This window comes from Amblyomma mixtum, chromosome 2 (assembly GCF_055824585.1).
Source record: "Amblyomma mixtum isolate Tamu chromosome 2, ASM5582458v1, whole genome shotgun sequence".
In the NCBI taxonomy this organism is placed as follows: Eukaryota; Metazoa; Arthropoda; class Arachnida; order Ixodida; family Ixodidae; genus Amblyomma; species Amblyomma mixtum.
The window spans coordinates 119,537,541-119,562,722 of NC_143013.1; the positions used below are offsets into that span (position 1 = coordinate 119,537,541).

A 25,182-nucleotide genomic window follows, 5' to 3' on the forward strand; every position below is an offset into this window, starting at 1 on the left:
TCCTGGTTTGTGACGCAATTCAGTGGCTTGAAACTTTCCTGTTAACCTTGTGGCTTAAAAAATGCCGTGTTGCAATAAAACAGAAGCGAAGGATGCATCATTAAGTGTGAATGAAAAACAAGTAATGCAGCTAAGCTTAAGGTCTTGGCCCATTAATGAGCGAAATCTTACTTCTGATAGTTAAGGTCGGTCTGGCGCATGCATGCAGCTAGGATGGTAGCGCTGCCAGAAGCATATTTAGAGACGTGTTATGCACGCGATGAGCCAAGCAGACACACCGATAACTACTTGACTTCGCTTTTCTGTTTCGCGCAAGTTTAGCTACTTGGCTTTCCCTCTCTTTTTCCTCCTCCCTCTCCTCTCTTGTTTAGCAACATGACTTTGGCCTGTTTGTTTCGAGCACGCTTGGGCACTTGGCTTAACCTCCTTGGTTCGGAATCGTTTGGCCATTAGGCTTCGCCGCTTTATTAGCACCACCGCTAGCGGGCGGCATTGCACGTTCAGCTCATATGTGAACACTCTTTCGATTTTCCCGCCGAAATGGAGGATGTATTCTTCGGCCGGCACGACAAATCTGCTAGGATCCCACTGCGCACCCTTTTTGCGAAAATCCGTCGTGATTTCTTTTTCTTCGCAACTCGTCAACACGGTATTGAACTCAACAGCACACTCCTTGCGACGTTCGCAAGCCTCATCCGGCTGCTGAAGCTACTGTTACATCCTACGCTCCACTTCCGTGTTTAGTGGTCCTCCTCTTCACCACTTTCAAAACCACGCTAGCTTATCTATCTCTCCGGCCTCCGAGATCAGCGAACCACCGGAGCTTCGGCAAGCCGGCGCTCCACTTTCTCTCTTTCTTCTTTCGCTCTATCCTTCTTGTCTAACCCCACGGCACGGTTTTCCGTTTTTTTTTGTTGCCTCGCTTACTTCCTCGCTATGCTAGTTGCGGCTCAAAAGGCTTTCCCACTCCTCGACTACAGTGGCTGGAATAGGGTAAATGGGCGGATGGCTGATTAGTAATAAAAAACAAGCACTAATTTATTAAACTTCGCCGTAAAAATGGCCGCTCCACATAGAAGGCTCCCAACACGCCCGAACTGCTACCTGCCATTGCTTGTATGGAGGCACGAAACTGCGCGCTCCTTTGCTGAAGCCCAGTGTAATGTGCAGATGCATGGATAATCCACATCAGATGCACCTTGTTCGGACACTATTATTTATACACGGGCATCTATCCCGAAGTTTAGCTTGTGTCCCCACCGGTAGGTAAAAAAAATTCTGAGAGTAGAAATGTTGTCAAGAGAGTACTGGCTGTAGATTATGCTGCTCTTATTTTGCGTGCAATGCCCACAGGAACTATTTCGATGGTCGTCGCAGTATATCGGCGACGCGACCGTAGGATAAATTTTCATGGTTACCATTTCGTTCTTTTAATCTTCTTTAAGCCTATCACGCGCCATCTGGCTTTAAACACTTCTAAACTCGCATTATGTTGCAGACTAGCATTATGGCGGTGCTCATAAATGAAGACGCGCCATTTTGCATTTCCAAAAAGGGTGTGACTCCTGTTCAAAGAACAGTAAGAGTTTATAGCGCCTGCAAACATCAGTACCCGGCGATCGAGAACTTAGTGTGCATAGGTGCTGTTCTCCTTCTACAGCAGACAGATGGAAAGCATGAACTGGCATACAGCCTATGTTTCGTCTAGTGTTTAGTTGATGTCGTTAAATTTTGGACGAACACCGTTTCCCTTTACAGTTATTGATCAATTGGCTCTGGCCCTACCATATGCTAGGTATCTTCGTGAAGCGGGGGACCCGGTTTCGATCCCCGGACCAGGACGAAATTATTTTATTCACTAGGATGGATCTATGCAAGCTGTTTAGATCTTTTTGTGGCCATATGGATGCGTTGAAGTGCATGCCAATGAGTAAATACTTTTTATTACAGCCGATGTTTAAAGCAGTCACTCGAACGCGCTTCGCTAGCATCGAAATGGGTTCCTGAATGACCCTTTCGTGAAACAATTAGCTATATTCAGTTTCGTAACAAGGATATAACCGCCGACCACATCGCCGAAGAGAGGCGATGGACGGTGCAGCTGGGAGCTGCAAATAAAAATTCTCACCGTTCGTTGTCGTTGACTTCGAAAAAGCTGGAATGTATTGCTTGTTTAGCGTTTATCTGTGATGTTGCATACAGGACGCGCACTCTTGATACCACATTAGTTCCTGCTGATTTTGTTGCGTTATCTTACAGGTTGTACTACTTAGCGACTAACCTACACCCACTCTATATTACTGCCCATTGGCGTCACGACAGTCAGGTAACCTCCGTGTTCTGTCCCAACCATACAACCGGCTTTCAACACACCGGCCCTAAGGTGACTTCCGCAGCTCGTATGACCAAGGTGGTGTGGCCTCGCGCGACCCCTCCCTTCTTGGTTGACCCTGTACCACCTGATACCTCTTGCAACCTTTTCGTTTTTTTTGCGTTGTAACTACTTTGATGGCAATCTTCTTGTTGTGGAATAATCTGTGAGCTAGTTTATGCCTCGTGCAAGAGTACTACAGCCGACAGATAGATGCCACACAAGAGAGAAGACAAGCAGACAAACGTGCGCGCGTGTGCTCTTCCTGCCTCGTGTATGCGTGGTCTCTCTGTGCTGTGTGGCGTCTCTATGTCGGCTGTAGTTCTAATCACTGCGGAATGCTTCCGCTCCCCCTTAATTGCCTCGCCGCAGGAGTCGACCGTCCCGCAACTGCAGCGACTCTGGTCGACCATGGAGATGACGGGTCCGTACGCCTTCTTCGACTCGGTGTCGGCGGGCGTGCGCAAGGTCCGCGAAGAGGGCCTTGCCCTGCTCGTCGACTCGCAGACGATCGAGTACCTGGTGGCTCACGACTGCAGCCTAGCACGGCTGCCGGGGAGGCTTGAGACCGGAGGCTTCGGTTTCGCCATGCCACGAGGTTAGCACTCAGCAGAGGACTCGGCTCTCTTAATTTTTATTTGTCATATCTTGCCTGACGGACATGCTGCACGAGTAAGAACCAAACGCTGTTTCTCGCTGCATCGTAGGTTTCACTCCGTGTAAGCATTTGTTGCTTACTTAGCTTCATTAATCTTCCTGCCTGCCAGTTCTTGTTTTGCTTCGTAACTGGCCTTGATGCGTCGGTTTCAGTGCACTAGTACGACTATCATCTCTCTGGAAAAATCTCTCCGTCTGTTGTGTGATGCCACCGCTACCCCTCAGGAGGCTTCCGCTCACTACAAATCTACGTTTGCCCTTCATCCGTCTCCACCATCCAGAATCTTTTGCACCCACCAGCTGTCTGGCCACCTTCACCATACAGTACCTCACCCACCACCAAACACCCTTCTTCGCGCTACGGAAGACCTCCGTGCACCTAGTACCCACCATCCTCTGCCCTCCACCCACTCATCCTCGAAAAACCGCCACCCATCACATCCCACCAACCTCCACCCTTCAGAAAGCCCTACCCACCACCCATCCGCCCACTTCTACCCTCCGACGCATCTATCAACGGGAAGCCCATGCAACACTGGAACGAAGAAATAACGTCGAAACATAACTCAAAAATGCGGTCGGCAGGCGATTATTGTAGAAGCGAGATGAGCAACCAATAGTGCTAACGCAGATTTGCCGCATCACACCGTGTGAAGGCCTGTGGATGTTTTTCTTTAAAGATGACACGGCCGTGTGCTATTTTATCTTCACCGCCTGTAATTTTTATGCTGAAGAATAACAAAGAAATGCTACATAAGAGAAGTGTTTTAATAAAGAAGAATTTGGCCACCCTGGTGTAGCACTTGACCACGACCTTCTTTGAACAAATAAATAATCTTCGGCCCCCATTCCTTAGCGGCTGCGGAGTAGCCAGCCAAGGCGGCGGTCACACCTGTGGCTCAGCGGAGAGTGCTAACAATCTGCGGCTCTGGACAGGTCATCATTGAAAACCGAACCTGGCAACATTTAACGCAAGAACCTTATCCAGTGAGGCTAGCTTAGCACTGTTGTTCGAGGAACTAGCGAGTATTAAATGGCTTGTCATAAGGCTAAGTGACGTTGGAGGACAGATGCGGATTATACAGTACTAAGAGCCTGGCACGTACAGTGCTATCGTGTATTAGCAGACAGATCAGAAATACGTGTGGGATTCTTCACCAATCCATATATAGCTGGCAACATCGACGAGTTCAATAGTATTAATCATAGGGTAGCAGCTATAGTAATTAGGCTTAATAAGAGGTACAAGCTGAAGGCAGAGCAGGCCTACGCGCCTACATCCAGCCATGACGACCACATCGTTGAAAGCTTCTCTGATGACGGGGAATTGGCTATGTACAAAGTAAAATCACAGTACAGTGTGCTGATGGGTGACTTCAATGCGAAATTGGGTGACAAATAAGCCGGAGGCCAGATGGTAGGTGACTACCGCATGACTATGGCACAGATTCTTTCTTAAATTCCTTCCGAATTCGCAGGAAACCCTATTGATTCTCGAGTACAAGGTTTTGGTGGGGCCATTCAGGATGAAAAAGACGTACCATAGTTATGTTTGGTCGTCCCATCCGTTGAACCTTGCCACACTCTCAAAATGGTCCAGTCATTCCTCGGCGCATTCCTGGGGTAGACCACTGAATACAGGAAGATCACGTGGGTGCTCAAGAACCAGCGGACATGGTGCTGCGTTGCCTTCTATCTCCAGAAGCGTTGTAGGTCCACGGTACCCAGTACGCATCTCCAGTAGATGTCACATAGTAGTAACGGTAGTCTAGGCAGTGGGGAAGACAGCGAAAAAGACTGCCAAATGAAACTGTTTGTAGAGAACTTGCGCTGAAGTTCGCCGTGCCGATTACAGCGCCGTAGAAAGAGAAGTTTATTTTGTTCTGTGTTGACATAGAAAATACAAAACAAAACGGATGAACTTAATGCTCTGATGAGTCAAGCACATGCGCAGTGACGCAGCACTGAGCACGTCAGTAATGCAGTAAGAAAGCCGATACTCGACCGCCGCGCAGGACGATAAAGTATGTCGACCATTTGCGCAAGAACTCAGCCTCGCTCATTGACAGAGCGTCCACGCATGCTTGTTCAAAGAGGCGCGTGCGGAGGCGCTGCAACATTGGGAACATTGTTCTTTGCGGACGCCCATTTAAGGATGCCACTCCACGCTGCCGCCACAAAACGAACATGCCAACACACAAGAGCATGCCAACACGCAAGAGCAACACACACAAGAGCAAGAGCGCCGTAACACACAACCTAGCAAGAGGAGCAGTCAGCGTTCTGGTGCACTCGTGCGCTTGCAAGCCACCTTTATGCGTTTATCGGGGTGAGCTTCGGCGCTCTCTCGAAGCCACATGTGCCACGCGTCAGCTATCTTGGCTAAGACAAAAGAAGCTAGGCAATCAACACTATCAGGCAGGTATGGCCTCTGATCGTTCAGTGTGCTATCGCGTTTGAAGCAGCTTAAGCGGCTTAAGGCAGCAGTTTTTAGTGACCGACTGGAGAAATTGCAGAGCCACCTGGGCAGCGCAGGTCCCCATTGGGCTGACCTGCGCCGAAGATGAACTGAATGACTGGGTGGCGGCGAAAGCAACAGTCCTGCCCGGTGGTCGCCGAACTGAATACCTGCCGTTTACGGCCGTGCTCAATTTATAGCTGGCAAGGATACTTCGGGACAAGGGGCCAAAACAACTGCAACAATCTGGAAAAATGTGGAGGCAGTGGCGCCTGGTCGTTATCAATCGAGGTAAGCCTAGTCGCATCTGGCGTCAGCAACAAAACGATATTGCCGCATTCCGGTGACTCTGAGCGTGAACGAGCAAACAATACAGAAGATTCGCGGCAATATGAAGCCCACGGACTATTATCCGGAAACTATCGAATTTGGCACTCTACTTCGGAGAATGTGTGCTTCGTAGAACATGCCTAGTCCACGACGGTCGTGCAACCGCATGCGGGAAAATTGCTCTTGTTAAAAAATACATACAAACCTTAGCTTATAGCCCACTTACGTCACTTGCCTGGAAGGGACGTAAGCCGCCTGCAGGCATTTGGTGCGCTCCTACATTAAGGCCCGGAGCACATGTGTTTCCTATATGCCCAATTCCTGGGCTTGGTGTGTTGTAGTGACATAACGAGGTCAAACACAACCAAGAATCTTTTGTGAATTATCGGAGTAACTCGGGTAAGCTCGGCTGAGTTCGTAGGAACGTTGCGCAAGCTGAAGACAGTCGGTGGAAGCTCGGGTAAGTTCAGAGCAGCGTCGAGGGAGAGAGAGAGAGATTTTAAACAAAGGAGAATCGAGACAGGTGTCAGGTGTAGCCAATGGGAGGAGAGTGCCGCGCTAGCTGCCGCCGAGTGGAGACAGGGCGTAAAGAGGGAGAGCGAGAAACGCGGTTGCGTGCACATGCAGATGCCAGAAAGAAGATACGAAAAATGAACACTACATTTCGCATGTCTGCCCGGTTTCACTGCGTTTAAATTGTGCCACTTTTTGCCTTCTCTCTTTGAAGGCGGTTTCCCGCCTGATCCCTTGACGCCCTTGATAAGATCGTCACACATTCTGCCCTCTTATGTCTCCAACTTCGTTCTTTTCTGCACGATTGCCGTCTCTGCCAGAAAGCTCATGTGTCAGCCTCGGCGCTGGATAGTTCCGGACGAACTGGTGGGCTAGTTTTTTAATGGTGCTATATGATCACAGCGCCGCACCATAAAGGAACAAAGATCTACATAGTAGACGCAGAGTGTCTGCTTGTCTTTTATTGCACACTATGACCAGATAGGCTGGATAGTTGCAACGCAGGCAGCACATTTTAACGCGATAGCTTTAAGGCACCCGTTTTGCAGAAAATCCGGCGTTGTCGTGGTCTTCGGCGTTGTGAGCGAAAAATCACCGAAGAAGCGAGCCAGGTTGTCCACCTAGATCACGTGACCTTGTGGCCTCCTCACAAGGTCATGTGCATCCTAACTACTTGCGCACCGGATTGTGAGCGAATGGCCACCGAGGTAAAGGCCCGCTAAATTATTGTTGTTCGTAAGGGGTTGCTCGGGGAGAGCAATCTAATTCTCTCAGGCCCCCAACCGGTGGCGGCACTTGCCATCGCAGGGCAGTGGCGCATTGCTTAACCACAGCACCACTGCGCCAGGAGGGGTATGAGGTCTCTCTGGGATCTATGAATGTAGACTCTAGAATGAGGACTGCCAGGGATCTATGAATGTGAAGTAGAGAATGAAAAATTCAAGATGTATTGCCATTACAGCATTTGCGCTGTCGCTTCATACCTTAAGACGCAGATTGTGTATCCCTTCCTGTTTTTAAGGCGAAGTCTTTTAATGGCTCGTACTCACAGAGACGGTCACGTCCGTTGTAACGCTGTCTTCCACTAATAACGAGGCAACAAATCAGAATAGGAGAAAACGAATGGTAGCAGCAGATAGAGGGGACAAAATTTAACCCCGACGCAAAGGTTGATGACTGTAGAGAGAGCAGTTAACTAATTATAGCCAATTATAACGAAAAAACAAAGAAAACAACGAAATGCGTCGATATAGTGCGGACGTCGATATGGCGACGGGAACGATGGGACGTCATATCCACCGGAATTCGTCACAGCATAGGGAAAATTATCACATAAGGGGCAGAGAAACGCGGGATTTGTGTCAAATTTTATTGAAAAATGTGTAATTAAACAAAATTAGTACGTAAGATCACCGAAAGATCTATAATTACGGTAAGAATTCCTCAAAAACGGGAAAAATGGATGATGACGTTACATCAGACGAAGGACGTCGAAGCGGTGTGATCCGCCTCCAAGCAACAGCTGCCGACGCGCTGCGCATGCGCAGCGTGACGTCACCGCTTCCTCTCGCCACGCTCCGCTCCTCTGTCGTGAATTCAAGCGCGGCGAATTCAAATCAGTGCAATGAGTCGCAAACGGCTTTCGCCTTCCCACACTTAAGAGATATCTTAGTGCCTCCAACGAATTTTCATTTTAGTTTCACAGCTATACTGCGAACACAAAACCCTCCTGTCGAAGTACAAGAATGAATGCAATCAAACTGCGGTGTTGGCTTGAGTATATTTTTAGGGGAGAATGCATCTCAAGCGAAGCAGTCTCAAAGGAACGAATACGCGCACATGTGGATACTTAGGAACACCTCCAGTATATATGTTTTGTTTATGTAATTTCTAGCCGCAATGGTATAATTACACAAGTCGACGAGGATAATTTCTTCACCAAATAGCAAAGAAAACAGAAGTGAAGAAACGTAGTGAAGAAACTGATGCAAATTGCCTTTGCAAAGCGTAACTTAGGCACTGAATATAAGTCTCAACACCGAGAAAGAGCAAAATACAAGCGTGCATTCTTGAATTTAAGCTCAATCATGCTTCCTGATATTGCTATATAGAGATCAAAGTAATCAAATGTTGTAGATTTATTTATATCTCAGTCGTGATGTGGTTGAAGCCACACATATCGAGCTCCGCAGGGCTGCTAGTTTTGTCCCTCAAAAACCTAGATATAAAACAGGTGCTAACAGAACAGCTACAGGAAGTCTTCAGTAGAATGTAAATACACATTACCCTAGAATGCCGTTTAGCGATGTAGTCTATATTAGGTCAGCGAAAGACGGAATGTTTCAGTGGCGCAAGATTGAACGCATGCGGGCGTCGCACACAGTGACGTACCCTCCCCTCCGCTTGGAGAATATATTGATATCGGCGTCGCTTTGAAATGACGAAACCGTATTTCTCGCGCGCACTGCATGAAGCTTCTTTCTGTGCAGTTATAAGCCTTCTGCATTTCAGCGGACATACGGAGATGAGAACAGAAGTATGCCTTAAAAAGAGGTCATACTTTCAGATTTTGTCGTGGCTGCAAATCTAATGTAGTCTATTTTAAGCATAACTGGATGTTCGGGACCATAGGTGGAGCGAGTCTTATTGACATCTTGTTTCGCCATAAAGCATTAGCCGTTAATATGTATTCAATATTGAGCACTTTTACTTTTTGTGGATTATTAAAGTTAGCAGCAAAAGCCATGAGCAGATGTTGCTCTAGCTCCAGGAGCTCTCTGTCCTCTGTCCTTAAACGCTGCGAGTCTCAGGCAAGTTCCTGGCCGCTGTTCGAGGAAGGAAATTCTGCCATGCCAATGCATGTGAGCTCTTGAAATTGTGAGCTGAAGTCCGTATGAACGCTTTGATACTAACGCTAGGGCGTTGGGCTTGTGCGCAGGTCACGTTCTACGCCTGCAGCCTGTTAATTGAACATTTCGTACCGGTTGCTCTGGCGTGCCACAAGCGCCAGTGGAGTGAATAATCTAGATGAATATCCGATTAATACTTTAGGCCATCTTAATTTAGCTCACAAGGTAGGATAGAATGAGATGGAGGATGAAAACAGGGGAGAATAAATAATGACAGAAAATACTCTCGTTTCCGGAAGTATGCGCGGTCATCAGTTGTTCATATTAGGTGCTTTACAAAACAATTCTAGCACGTTCTCTACGTATTGTAGCGAGCACATGGCATTCAGATCACAATCCCGTGAATAATTATAAGCTAAAAAATTTGCTCACCGCTCTCTACACCACCAGCCCTTTGGCGCCATTTTTATGTACGCCTAAACCACAAAATATCCGCTAAAACAGCGAAACTCGGAAGTGATGGTGGATGGTAAGCTTTCCGTACGCCTTTAGTTTTAGTTAATGCAGCTTTCTGGCTTCACGGGATAAATATCTTTCCCGGTGAAGCAACTGCACAGCGTAGAAAGTTTGAAAGTAAAAATAATAAAATCGACCAAAACACTTTCATTCTGCCTCTTGTGTATGCCTCATGATAATTTTATGCAAGCCACCTTGCAATATTTACGTAATCATGTGTACTTTTAATTGGAGAAGCGCTGAAATAAACGACGAGCTTGAACTAGTCTATCCCAAAACCGTCCATAATTGTTTTTTTCTAAGCCGTCGATGTATCGTTAAATGCATAGACGGGAGCATAACTTTTTACTGGAAGAGGCAATTTGCCAGCTTTGAGGAACGGTGACAAGCAAAGCTCGTAGAGTACCAAACGTGAAACTAGCTCGGTTTCAGTGTCCTGGGATACTGCATTTTTGCAATACAAAGGAGGCGGAAACAGCTGCCAATTCACCAGCATTTATTTCGTGATTACGAACGGCTTGAACTAAGTGAACAAATCACTGGTTACTTCGTCCTGCCGCTGATGGCAACGACTTTTGTGTGAGGCACGGAATTGGTCACTGTTAATATAAGCCCGCTTGAGTACCCTACCGAAAGGATCCGCAGTATAACTCCATGTAGCTCTTGTTTTAGTAAAAGCTATTCTATTTCGCTTTCTGGCTACGTTAGTGTTTCTCCGCCCACAAAATATGAATTATTCCCTGGGATAAAGTATCTAATTTTTTTTCTCTCTTTATTCAAACTCGTGCCGTCACTATCGGTGAGGGCTTTCTAATGACTATTTTTTAAGTTAATGACCGTGTTGCCTCGACTCAAGTATCGGCAACTGAAAGCTTCCTTGACGCACTGCAGTCAGCTTGCCAAAACTGTTGCTGTTGGCCGACCTCTGCCTTTGACTTTTGGGGCCATTTCTCGCTCAAGAAAACCATATTTTCAGCGGAAGCAGCGTCTTTGTCATTCAAACGCCCTTATCGATAGGCATAGGTCGACATTATTTGTCCTCAACATCTTTCCCGCGAACACCTGTTTTTGGTTGCTGTAATTCATCGCGTTTGCATACCAGCCCAGCGCCAGAATTTCCTTTAATTTGTATTTGGCTTAGAATGCTTTCGCTCCTTTCTTCCTAACCGTTCATGTTTGACAGAGGAAGCGGACCGTCTCTTCGATTGTACTTCAAACATAATACATTGTGGTAACGGAATTTCACCGGTTGTCAAGTGCAAAATAGAGATTATTGAAGCATTTCATACGAGTTGACTCATTTCTCGCTGAATTTTATTGTTTGAGGAGCTGCAACTCCCTGATTAATCTCGTGATGAGCCAGTTGGCGCTGCGAATAAAAACAGTAGAACAAACTGGAATGAAAATATTTTGTATACTATATCAGCGGAGGAATGCACGTTCCACTCCTCCGCTGGTGTCTCATGGTGTCTCATGGTGTCTCAAAAGAAAAAGCACTCAGGGTGCTTACCACACCGTAAAGAGTTTCCGCACTAGTTGCTTGCGGTGGATAATATAATTTTATTTACGAATTATTAATTTTCTTCTCTGGAAGAATACACCTGACGTCATATATGACGTCCAGTGGAATCACGGAAACCTAAGGCAAGTGGTATCCAAGACGCTGAAAAATAGTGCATAGTTTCGGTGTCCAAACAGGTCTCGAAATTCGATTCTTCTTGTGCTCATGGCAGCTTTCATCACCCTAATAGATTTAAATCAGTCCGAAACACTTTCTCAGTTTCTTCGGAACTGAAAGAAAGCTGTGGAAATTGCTAGAATGTTGAAGCAATCTTAATTAATTTAAGTATCTTATGTAATTTAGGTAATTTGTAGGTGATGTAGGTAATCGTAGGTAACTTAAGTATCATTCTCTGAGGCTGTGGGATGTACTTTACTGTGGGCGCGAGCCAGATGAGACTATTTAACTGTTCCTAAATTTAAAATGGTTCGAAAGCTCTTTATGAGAGTTTAGCTTTTGTTTCTCTTAATTCTACTTTGATAAGTCTGTATGCGACTGTTATCTTTGTTTAATTACTGCTGCTTGAATGTTTTTTATTAAAAGATTTATTTGCCATGTGAGTTGCTTTTGGTTTGATGGGTAAATTGTTCGGATTCTTCAGTTAAAGGCATTTGCGAAATTTGGCCCGGCATGTTTAGATACTGTGTCAAAATAAGCGTTGTGCTGAGGTAGCAGCGAGTGCTACTTCATACGTGACCTGAAAAGCTGGTTACAGCCCTCCCTAACTTTTCCAAACAAATCACTCTTACCGGAGACGAAAGAAAAAAAATTAAGGTATCTTGCTCGCCATCATGAGAGTACGGAACTTTCAAGCTGCATCGCATTTCGAGTTAGACAGGCGAGAAAGCAATTTCAAGCGGGACTTTAGTCTTCCTGCGCGGAAATGAGGAAGCAGCATCGTGCGGCGAGTGCGCGAACCAACCTTTGAACTGGCCGGAGCCTGCATCGCTGCACAGTGCTTCGTTCGTACTTCAAGCTGGGTGTGTACTGTACATTTGCAATGCGGACGGAAAGCAGGGCAAGAATGATTGATTAGCTGCTCCGGAACTCTCTTGCAGTCGCGGGCTGCATTGTTGGTAAAAGAACTTCACCCCTCGGAGTTAGGAACTCTGCGTGGTTTAACTGGTCCGTAGTGAGGTCGGCGTTCTCTTGAGCGTTTGTTTATCCTTCGCAATGACTAAAACGGCAAACTCCCGGAAGCTCGTTGAAAGGCCGCAGTAGCTGCAGTCGTGCGCCGAAATTTTTAATGGCTCGCGCGGGAGCCATTAATTATTTTATTTTCATTATTTATTTTCAAGGGAGAAAAGAAGTAGAAGGATGCAGGCGTAGTCGAAGCAGAGGCTTGGCGGTTGGGGTAAACATGTTACAGTAAAAAAAAGAAAAATGAATTCAAACACTTAGCAAGCTGTTTTGAAAGTTCTGCATCAATAATAAGAGCCGTGCCGGACCAACAAGTTCAGAAGGAAGGCAATGCGATCGACATTATGGTTGTTTAGCTGTGAATTGTAAGACGACGAATGAAGTGTAGGCGATCACGTTGCAAAGAAACAACAAAATGTTTTTTTCTAGGCAGTTTGGGCACTTTTGGAGACCCTGAACTGCATAAAGTCATTGATTGACTTTCACCTGCGGCTGAGGTTATATTACGACTGCATCAAAGACGAAGACGCCTAAGCACACGTGGCTCGGGTGCTGTAATATTGCGAAGCTGCAATGCAGGATTGTTGGCAGTCGCCCCCATTAAACCCTGTCCCATTAAGCTTTTCTTATAAGATATTCCTTCCGGTTTAATGAGAGGTGACACTGGTGGAGGTGTAGTGTATGCCCAGGACTCCTCCTTCCAGTTCACAGACCACACGAAGCGCGAACACTCCTCTCTGTCGTGCTAGCTGCCGTCTGATAGGCCTTCCACCATATTTGCACAGGTCCAACTGGCGGGCTAGTTGGTTGCACATACCAAATGATTCCCTTCGCATCAGAAAGAGAGGAAGACTGACAAAAAACAACCCACAAACGTGCCGTACTTGACTGGTTTATTTTCATGCAGTGCGCCCACATTTTGTAATGCAGCGGATATGCGCGTGCAGGAAAGACTACAAACATAATGTCACGCACCTAACGCGCCGCGCGGCCTCCGCGCTGAGTCGAAGAAGACGACGAAGCGGCGGTGGGCTCTCGAGGCGCGCTGTTCTGTTCTGTATCGTGGAACCTGGCTCGATAATTAAAAGAAGGCTCCCAGTCTTGGGTTCTTCCCGACGTCTACCTTCACGGCTCCTCTGGTCGTGACACTGGTGGAGGTGCGACCGATGCTCCCTACTCCTGAGGACGACTCGACGCGCCCGCCTCTTGTGACCACCCCTGTCCATCGTGCCAGCCGGAGGATCCGAGGCCTGTCCCCCGAGGCCCTCCCTATTGTCAGCGCGCCTTCAAATACCACTCCACTCAAGGCGACGCCACTGCCCGCCCTGCCTACGACTGTCCCTGCAGCCAGCCCCACCTATCTCACCCTTCAGACCCCACGCTCGCCTAAGCCCTTTCACGGTGACCTGTTTGAAGATGCCGAAGACTGATTGGCTCACTACGAACGGGTCGCAACCTTTAACTGCTGGACACGATGCTACAAAGCTGCGTAACGTGTACTTCAGCCTTGAAGACTCTGCACGCACGTGGTTCGAAAACCATGCGAGTACTTTCTCTACGTGGCCGGACTTTCGACGTCAGCTCCTGAGTACGTACGCCAACAGCGACCGCCGGGAGAGCGCAGAGCGTACACTGTCCTCTAGAATTCAGCTCCCCAACGAGGGCGTTGCCATGTACGTCGAGGATGTGACGCGTCTTTGCCATCGCGCTGATCCGGCCATTCCTGAAGAAAAAAAGCTGCGGCACCTGATGCGCGGCCTAAAAGACCAGCTCTATTCCGGCCTCGTGCGCAACCCGCCCAACACCGTCGCGGAGTTTCTGGCCGACGCCGTGCACATGGAGAAATTGCTGCAGCAGAGATACCATCAGTACGACCGGCAACTGCGTCCAGCGTCGACTCTGTCAACGTTGGAGCGGTTCGACCATGATCCCAGGACGAATCCGAACTCCCTTCGCGAAATTATCCGTTCTGTGGTCCGCGAGGAGCTGCAGCACCTTCAAGCAACCTTTGCCCCTCGCGTCGATTCCGTCACCAGTGTCATCCGCGAGGAAGTCCGGCAGGCACTCAGGGCACAAGACGCTGCAGTTGCGCCGGCGTCGCAACCGACTCCATACGTTCCCTCACCGTACCCGACTCCTGTCCAGCCAGTCACGTACGTGGACGTCGTGCGCCGCGCGGCCCCACCTCCTGGGCCTTCGCCTTACACCGCACCATTGGTCGCGGTGCACTCTGCCCAGCCGACTCCTTACTGGGCGGATCGGCGCCAGGCACCGCGGAAGACTGACCTCTGGCGCACTCCGGATTAACGACCGCTCTTCTACCACTGTGGTGAGGCCGGCCATCTCTACCGGCGGTGCCCCTATCGCGAAATGGGACTACGCGGCTTTTCTATCGACAGTCCCCGTCCACGCCCTGGAGAGCGCCCTCAAGACATCGCCGAGTATGTCACCCGTCAGCATAGTTCACCGTCTCCTCCGCGCCGCGAGTCGCGATCGCCCTCTCCACGCCGGTCTTCGCCCTCTGGGTCCCGTTTCGCCTCAGGACAACGTGGTTCCTCGAGCCCTCGTCGGGAAAACTAGCTCCGGCGGCCTTTGGAGGCGAGGCCGCCGAACGCCGTTCCGACGCAAAGCTTCCACCGCCGCAGCAACTGAATCGCCCCGACGTCGCACGCCGCATCGCTGCACAGTTTTCCCCGACGCGTCTCTCGTATCGCCGCGATGCCGCAACCCCAATCGCCGACCCGCTTCCGCCGCCGCACCGACTGAATCATCCACAACAGCCATCGACGGGCCGCGCCGAAGGCACGGTCTCCTTGGATATCCCTGTTCTCGTCGACACAAAGGAGGTCAGCGCGTTGATCGATACGGGCGCAGATTACTCTATCCTTAGCGGATGGCTTGCGACGGCCCTGAAAAAAGTGACGACACCCTGGGACGGTCCCGACATACGTACGGCAGGTGGACATCTTGTCGCACCACGTTGTATGTGTGCGGCCCGAGTTACGGTTCGAGGCTGCACATTCGTTGCCAATTTTTTCGTTCTGCGCGAATGTTCTCGCGATGTCATCCTTGGCATCGACTTTCTTCGCGAGCACGGTGCTATCATAGACCTCCCAAATCGCTTGGTGACGTTTTCTACCGCCATGGCCACAGAAGAACCTACGCACCAGGGTTCTCGGCCCGCCCTGCGAGTCGCCGACGATAACGTTACGGTGCCACCACGTGCCAGCATTCTCGCTAGAGTTACCTGTGACCAGCCACATAGGGGACTGCGGGTTGTCGAGCCTAATGTCTCCCTCGTACTAACTAAGGGAGTTGCGGTGGCACGGGGCCTTGGATCCCTTCATGACGGTTGTACAGATATCCTTGTCACCAACTTCTCCAATGAGCATCGACATCTGTTTCGTGGCACAGCCATTGCTTATGTCGACCATGTCCAGGAAGTGGCCGAATGCTTTGCTTGCCAGGAAGGCACACCTGGAGCTGACGCCGAAGTGGTCACCAACGTAGACATCAATTCAGGCCTTCCACCCGCTGAAAAGAGGCAACTCCAGGACCTCTTGCGGGAGTTTGGTGCGTGTTTCAAGTCATCGTCTAAAGTTCGACAAACGTCGATAGTCAAACACCGCATTATCACGCATGATGGATCCCGACCCATCCATCAGCAGCCTTATCGTGTGTCCCCTCGTGAGAGGGATGCTATCCAAACACAGGTCGAAGAGATGCTCACAGACGGCGTCATCCAACCGTCAAGCAGTCCGTGGTCGTCTCCTGTCGTCCTCGTGAAAAAGAAAGACGGGACACTACGATTCTGTGTCGACTACAGGAAGCTCAACAGTGTGACTAAGAAAGACGTGTATCCGCTCCCGCGTATCGACGACTCCCTCGACCGACTTCGTCAAGCTAAGTACTTCTCTTCGGTCGACCTCAGAAGTGGTTACTGGCAGATAGAAGTTGATGAGAGGGACCGTGAGAAAACCGCCTTCATCACACCGGACGGGCTGTATGAATTTCGCGTCCTCCCATTCGGGCTATGCTGTGCTCCCGCCACGTTCCAAAGAATGATGGACACCGTTCTCACAGGTTTGAAGTGGCAGACCTGTCTTGTTTATCTTGATGATGTCATCATTTTTTCCGCAACGTTCACGGAACATCTGCACCGCCACAGAACTGTCCTCGAAGCTGTTCGATCCGCAACCTCTCCCTCAAACCAGAAAAATGCCACTTTGGGTTCACCGAATTGAAGTTCCTCGGGCACGTCATTAGTGCTGACGGAATCCGAGCTGACCCAGAGAAGCTTGCTGCCGTTGCTGCCTTTCCGGTCCCCAACCACAAAAAAGCAGTCCGACGTTTTCTGGGCCTGTGTTCCTATTATCGCCGGTTCATTAGAAACTTCGCCCAGCTCGCCAGCCCTCTGACGCTCCTAACCCGTGATGACACGTCATTTTCCTGGGGCAACGAACAACAGACTGCCTTCGACGAGTTACGACGTCGACTCCAATCACCGCCCACCCTGGCACATTTCGACGAAGATGCCGACACGGAGGTTCACAATGATGCGAGCAACGTCGGTCTTGGTGCCGTTCTAGTTCAGCGGCAAAACGATGTCGACAAAGTAATTGCCTACGCCAGCCGCGCACTGTCGCGTGCTGAGTTGAACTACTCTACAACGGAAAAAGAATGTTTAGCGGTAGTCTGGGCCGCCGCCAAGTTCCGCCCATACCTGTATGGCAGACCGTTTTGTATCATCACCGATCACCACTCGCTGTGCTGGCTGAAAAATTTAAAGGACCCTTGCGGCCGCCTAGCAAGTTGGGCATTACGCCTGCAGGAATTAGATTTCACCGTCACCTACAAGTCAGGCCGGAAACACACCGACGCTGATAGCTTGTCACGCGCTCCCGTCGAACCTCCTCCGCAAGACACCACCGACGATGATGGCTTCCTTGGAGCGGTCAGCACGTCTGAGCTCGTTTCCAGACAGCGTGCCGACGCCCAGCTGCGTCTGCTCATAGAACATCTCGAAGGTGGGTGCCCTGAAATACCACGATACCTATCTCGTGGACTATCATCGTTCTGCCTGCAGAGAGGCGTGCTTTATAAAAAGAACTCTACTTCAAGTCCGACAACTTACCTGCTGGTCGTACCGTCTGATCTGCGGGATGAAGTCCTCCTTGCCTGCCATGACGAACCGACTTCCGGCCACCTTGGAGTTACACGCACCTTATCCTGAATCCGGCAGAACTATTACTGGCCCAACCTAACTTCAAGTGTCAAGCATTATGTCCGGACATGCCGGCAATGCCAGCGGCGGAAAAAACCCGCGCTCAAGCCTCCTGGACTGCTTCAGTGCATTGAGCCGCCACAAATACCATTCGACAAAGTCGGCATGGACCTTCTGGGGCCATTTCCTCTCTCGTCGTCCGGCCACAAGTGGATCGTAGTCGCCACAGACTACTTGACCCGCTACGCTGAAACGAAGGCCCTTGCGCGAGGTACTGCCGCCGAAGTTGCCCACTTCTTTACGCACGACATCGTGCTTAGACACGGCGCCCCATCGGCCATCATTACTGACCGAGGCAATGCGTTTACAGCCCGACTCCTCCGAGACATCTTAACGCTTAGCCATACTGCTCATCGACCAATAACAGCGTATCATCCCCAAACCAATGGTCTAACGGAACGGTTCAACAATACATTGGCGGACATGGTCTCGATGTACGTCGACGTTGAACACAAAACCTGGGATGAGGTCTTGCCGTACGTCACCTTCGCATATAATACCGCGACGCAGGAAACCACCCAGTTCACCCCGTTCCGTCTTGTGTATGGCAGAGATGTCCGCATGATGCTAGACGCCATGCTGCCGTACGGCGACGCAGAGCTCCCCCCTGAAGCAGGCCACTTCGTGGAACAAGCAGAGCAGGCCCGCCAGCTGGCCCGCTTGCACATCAAGGACCAGCAATCCGCCGATGCCCGACACTATAACCTTCGGCACAGGGACGTGCACTACGAGCCGGGCGACCACGTGTGGGTGTGGACACCAGTGCTCCGCAAGGGATTATGCGAAAAGCTCATAAATAGGTATTTTGGCCCGTACAGAGTCCTGCGCCGCCTGAAAAGCCTCAACTACGAAGTTGTCCCCCATGGAACTGTGGTCGTCGGCCTTCAGCGTCAACGGCCTGAAATTGTGCATGTAGTGCGCTTAAAGCCGTACTTTTCGCGTGACTGAGCGCTGTGTTCACGCTGTGTTTCGTACCTTTTTCCCCTTGCCCCACGTGTGAACTTGACTCTCCCCGCATTTCACCTAGCGCGCATTGTATAGTTCACCTCACCCCTATTTTTTCTTCTTTTCTTGCTCCTCCTCCCCTCACTGTACATATCCCATTCCACATCGCGACGATGTTTGCTTTCGCGGGGGGGAATAATGCCACGCACCTAACGCGCCGCGCGGCCTCCGCGCTGAGTCGAAGAAGACGACAAAGCGGCGGTGGGCTCTCGAGGCGCGCTGTTCTGTTCTGTGTCGTGGAACCTGGCTCGATAATTAAAAGAAGGCTCCCAGTCTTGGGTTCTTCCCGACGTCTACCTTCACGGCTCCTCTGGTCGTGACAATATAGTCAATAGGTCGGGCTCCTCCTTGATAGCGGCGGTGAAGAAACTTGTTAAACTGGACGAGCTCAACACAAATACATTGCTGCACACCGAGAGAGAGAAAAACTTTATCATGGCAAGTGTGTTTAGACCCCCCTTGGGTCCCTGGACCACCGCAAGGTCCCACTCTACGTCGTAACGTTCATGCGGTGTTTGTCCATGACGTCGGCACCCCGAAGCACCGCAGCAAGCTGCGATGGCGGGTCCGGAGACGAGAGCACGACCTCCCAGTCCTCCCAACTGCTAGTAAACACGTGAATGGGCATACTTGGAACAACCGCTGCTGTGTCATTGGGCTCAAGAAATGACACTCCTTCTCACTTAACCATACTGAAGGCGTGCTGGCATAAATTTCTTTAAGCTTTGCAATTTCCCCACGCGCAACAATTTCCCTTGCGGTCTTTTCTGCGCACCTGAGCAGAATTACGGTCTGCTCAAAGGAAGGACTTTGTTCCTTGCTCCTTGCACTGATCATATGCCTACGTGTCGTAATGTATGCCTACGTGTCGAGAGACAACCGTGACGTTGTGGGTTGGTGTGCTTCTTCAGCCTGTCGTTCCGTTCGGTTCATGCATTGCGCCACCAACTTTTAAAAAATTAATGAACACGGTTCTCTCGGAACTCAAGTAGTAAACGTGCCTCGTTTACCTTGACGATGGGATTGTGTTATGACCAACTTTCGAGGAGCGTCTGAGACATTTATTTCTGTGTTTTATGCTGTGCGATTAGCGGCCCTCAGTCTGAAACGTCAAAAGTGCCATTTTGTTTCACAGTAGCCTCGAATTTTAGGCAATGTTCATAGTCAAGCGGTGTCCGGGCTGATCCCGAGAAGCTCCCAGCTTCCACCAAAGTCCCTGCGCCTAAGGACAAGAGGGATCTATGTCGTTTCCAGGACCTTTGCACGTGTTATGGACGATTGATTGCTGGCTCCTTATGTATTGTCTGAGTCTTAAGATGTTTGACACGCAACAGGGCTGTCTTTGAATGACGTGAAAAGCAACAACAAGAACTTAGACGCCTGGTGACACCTGCAGACACTGCCTGTTTTGGCGGACTGAGACGAAGACATCCCTACTATGCCCCGTACTGCTGCGAATATTGTATCCTCGTTAACGTTGTGCTCCGTTACGATATCGCGGTAAAGAGGATCGCGTGTACCCCTGCAGAAATCAGTTCCCGCATCGACGGCTTTCAAGTAACGCGCCTGCTCCGACGCGTAAGCTGCAGCCCAGAATTCTGCCAAAACATCCATCGTCTGGCGGCACGCATCCCGTATCGAGTGGATCCCACGTGACCTCCTGAGCTCCTAAACCAGTGCAGATCCTGCGACACGCCAAGCGACGTCATCAGCGACATTATTTCGGCCCTTAATGTTGGTGATGCTCCCTCGTTTTGATGAGAACAGAGCACATCCGGCTCCTCACACGTGCTCTCATCTCTCCGTGTGTGCTTACCCTCTCCGCTGCCTAACCTGTTCTGAGGAGGTTGCCTTAACTAGTGCTATAACTCGAAAGTAACCTCAGTTTCAAGGCATATCGTCGCTTCCGGTGTCCAGTCTGCAAACTGCGGAATACTGAGGCCGATATCGACCACCTGCTGTAGGTTTTCCGGCACCTGGCGGCAGCAAATCTCTCATTGAAGGATCCATCATAATATACCGCTTGAACAGAGGGTCCATATGATCTCTTACTCATCGACTTCATTAATCGGCCCACCTATTTTCATTATTTAGTCGTCCTTTTCTTTCAACCATCATTACACACAGTCGTTATGCCCTGAGGCAATACATATCGTTTGAGAATACCACAGAGAAAGAATACCGTGCAGCGTCATGGGATGGGTGGTGATGCAGTTTCGCCTCTCTTCGTATGGCCACCCCTCCCACGTTATTAGCGGCCGCCAGTCGCTCTGCTGGCTTGGGGACTTGATAAACAGGTCTTGGTTATTCATGCGCTGAAGGCTTCAGCTGCAGTCTTTTGACATGACCGTTGGGTAGAAATCTGGGAAGAAGCATACGGACCTTAACTGCCTTTAACAAGCTGTGGTTGAACCTACCATTATTGCAAGTGAATACACCACATTTTTGGAGTTATAGATGCAACAACTATTTCGCAACAGCAAACGTGGATTCAGGAGTTTCTCCCTCTTATTGATTTCCCAGAAATCCGAACACCGTTTGTGGCGATGAACTTCTCACGAAGACTATCGTCGTTCTGTCTGCAAACTGACGTCCTTTACAAGAAAAACCAATTTCGGAAAGCATCCACCCGCATGCAGTGTCGTTCGAATGACCCTCTGAAACGAGGTCTTGCAAGCATGTCATGACGACGCGACCGCCAGCCACATAGGCTACATCTGGAACTTGGCTAGAATCAAGTGCGGGCACTATTGTGGCCGTAACTGACGGCGGCGGTTACGCAATATGCGTGGTTTTGTTGTGACCATCAGCGTTGTAAATTGCCGCCCGTCAATCCAACCGGGAAAGTCGACCCTTTTTTCAAACTGCAAGAAACATCATTTAAGCAAATCTGAGTTTACCTTGGGACCTTTTCCCACGTCTACAGCGGGATAGAAATGCCTAGTTGTCACCGCAGATTACCCCACTCGCTACGCAGTGACTTTAGCGCTATCGATGAAAACCACCACTGAAGTAGTCCAATTCTTTCTTGAAAACATTGTTCGCGGGCACAACGCTTCGGCACTCATCACAACTTACACACGGGCTGTGTTCATGGCCAAACTTCTGGCGTCCGTTCTAAGACTCAGCAGTACCAGTGACCCGCTGATTGACAGAACAAATGATTGACAAAACACCCGAGTAAGACGTTCGCAGATATACTTTGCATATATGTAGACACAGAGCACAAGACTGGGGCGAACTTGTACCCGGCGTAACGTTCGCCTAGAATACGCCGCAACAAAACACCACTCGCATGTCACCATTTAACCTCCTTCACGCGCGAGAAGTCACCACTATGCTCGATGTGACGCAGCTCCCGAACGACGACAACATAGATATGGACGCCGCAGAATTCGCACAACGGGGAGAGGAAGTACAGAAGAGCAAGGTTCCGGGCTAGTTGGTAATGCATTTAAAGGACGAAACAAAGGAAGAAAGCAGTTGTGAGTCAGCGCTCGTGTGTGTGTCGTTTCTTCGTGTGTCCATGTTTCGTCGCGCTGTTTCTTTATTTAAGAGGAAGCACGTTGGCCTGCCTTCTTCGTTTGTGGGGATCACAAACCATCAAGACAATGATGCAAGACGCTACAATCTGCGGCAGCGACATGATTTGTACTAACCCGGGGAGAAAGTGTGGGTTTGGGCACCCATCCGCGGTGGTGAATTCCCCGAGAAACTGTTGCGGGGGTACTTCGGGCCCTGCATAGCTCTTCGACGCTCGGGCGACGTGACGTACAAGGAGATCCCGATTAACTCTTCTAGATCTAAGCGTCGACATCAACAACCCGACGTCGTCAATGTTGTCCCTCTGATGCCATATTATTCTGATTAAGTGTAATTGAAATTTTATCTTATCGCCACAACGTAATCAAATTGTGGCAGAGTCTAATCATCGAAGCGATGCGTCCCAGAGAGAGGACTAAATGCCACAGCATAAAACGGCACTATCTCAACAAGGAATTTGATGCATCAAGCAAAACACATGTTGTTGTTCTTAGCAGTGCTACATACAGTGATTGTTTAACTCGGACAATGTTTGTTATGAATCCATCACTAGCCATAGCGGCTAAGGATCCAGATGACTACACAGAAAATTCTGTATCAATTTCTGCGTGAATAAACGTTCTGATTCCGATTCTGACACCTGAGCACATGCGCCTCGGAAGACGAATGAGAACGAAGCTGCAGCGCAGGAATCTTGGCAGTCACCCATTGTGTCGCCTCTAAACCCTGGCCAATGACCCGCCGTGGATATGTGCCATTAAGCCTGAGGACATCATCATCATTAAAAGCCTTCACATTAAGCCCTTCCTTAAGGATATTCCTTGCGGTTTACTGAGATGCGAGTATATTACCTCCGCTTAGAAACCTGTAAAAAAATCAGATTTATTAACGTGCAGCGCTAGTATTTTCTCAGCACGCACAGCTCCCAAAAAATGAAATGCATACAATGAGCTGACTGTGTGAAAGACACAAGGTTCAAGCGTACCTAGTCACGTTTGTGCGGAGCTCGGAGTAAATGAACGGGAATACTACACTCAATAACTTTAAGCTTCGCTTTTTACCGTCGCGTTTTTGGTGGATTGTATCAGGCCTGAGCTTTTTCTGTGATTATTTGCGCTAAAGGTACTTTAACCATCTGCCTCAATATGCACGAGTGGCGCACGTTGTCTAGGCGCTACTAAAGGCGCTTGGCTTAACCGGCTAGCTAAACTCAGTTTCGAGACGCTTAAGCCATCCAAGTTTATTTAGCGCCAGATGCGAAGCAATGATTGCGGCAGTTCCGCCCCGCCTGCAGCTCGCAACTGCTTGAGCGGTCATTGACCCATCTCGTGCACTTCACGTTGCTGTAAATGCCGTTTCATTGCGGGGCTCTGAGATGCGTCTCGGCCTTGCGTAATAGTACCTTGGCACAGGATCCTGTGAAAGAAAGATGCCGCGTTATTTTTAAGGGCGCTGAAAAAACCGCCCCTATGGAGTTTCACGGCGTGCAATGAATTGCTGCCATAAAGCTTTCCTATGGGCTTCTCTCACGCACTCACATTAAACACGCACGAAAGACCCTACTGGTATTCCATCGTCTTCTTATGGTCTTCGTGCATCTAGAAAAGAAAAGTGGCAGGAAGCTTTCGAATGGCTCCATGCACCTTTTGGGAGCGAGCAGAGCTATCTTCGAAACAATGGCTCAAAGAAATGCGAGTTTGCATTTGCAACTGCATCCAGAAACCTTTTTCGTTCGTCACGTGAGGCTATTTCACGTGGTTTTAACTATTCATTTCCGCAAGAAATGGCTCCTTTATGAGGCGCGATTTTACAAGATTCATCTTTGGAGGCGCATTGAAACGATAGAACTCGATTGCATGGGCATGCTGAAAAACTTCGCGCAAACCACGTATGTAAATTCTCCTCAGTCAGGGGTACCGTGAATAAATAAAGTGAGGCTATTTTCTCTTTTGTGTATTCATAGTTTGCTAGGGAGGCTTTGGCCGTTGTAGTGCACGGCTCCCTGCTGGTTGTAGATCGAGTATGTCAGCTTTATTGCATGAGGACGCCTGAATATTAGGAAACCTGCATTCTTTTGCAGAGTACCCCATGCGGCGGCCAGTGAGGCACCAGAAAAATAGACAGATGTACAGCACATGAAACAGGAGCAGGGATAGAGATGGTCGATAGAGGAATTTGTGTATTTTAATGTGCTGAATTATGAAGGCTGCGCAATAAAACATAAACAGTCAAAGCATTGCAGATGCGTGAAAACTTTCGGCTGAAATCTGTTGAGCATGCAAAGAAAGGCCTAAAGTGGGGATTTTCATGCGAGCTTAAAATTACTCTAAAACCTTTCTCTTAAATTATAAAGGAGCAGCGTGAATAACCGGAGAACAAGACTGCGCTGCCATTGCAAAGCACTCTTAGCTGTAACTATTTCGCAATACTGGGCAATTCAATCAACGCCCAAAGGAGCGCTTCCAAGCGTGGGATGTTTAAGACACGGTCTATTGTTAAAACAGTGGTTAAAGCTGGCACAATACAATAATCTTTTAGGTCCGATTCTCACGTGCGCTACCTAAATGATCCTAGCAAAACTAGCGATGTTCCAGCGTCTCAGGCAAGGCTGAAGCCCGAGAAGAAATTGATTTAGGTATATAACAGTTCCTCTCTCTAGGTGTTTGTTTTGCGTGGCTCGCTCAGATCCCCAGATATCCTCTGGGTATCAGTCTGCAAGACTACAAACATTGCTCGTAATAGAGAAACACGGCGCAACACTTGAGCCATAGAATAAGGGATGACGCCACACAAAAAAGTGCTGTCATTTAATCTTCTGCGTTCGCGCTTTTACGATGTGAAGTATTCAATGCTCAACGCTTAACATACGCTAGCCAAAATGCATTTTATCTGTAGTTTTTTCTTTCCCGTAGAAAATTCTACTTAGAAGCCCTCTAGAATTTCGTGTGGCTGGAC

General features: G+C 49.1%; 1 protein-coding gene across 1 annotated transcript in view; it reads left to right on the top strand.

Annotated features, from left to right (window-relative positions):
- LOC149360724 (glutamate receptor ionotropic, kainate 3-like) overlaps nt 1-25,182 on the top strand; it is a 505,094-nt gene that overhangs the window by 471,683 nt on the left and 8,229 nt on the right. The window contains exon 14 of the mRNA XM_089569381.1: nt 2,744-2,969. Within this exon, the coding sequence (XP_089425507.1) occupies nt 2,744-2,969 (226 nt within the window). The remainder of the gene's footprint in view (nt 1-2,743; nt 2,970-25,182) is intronic.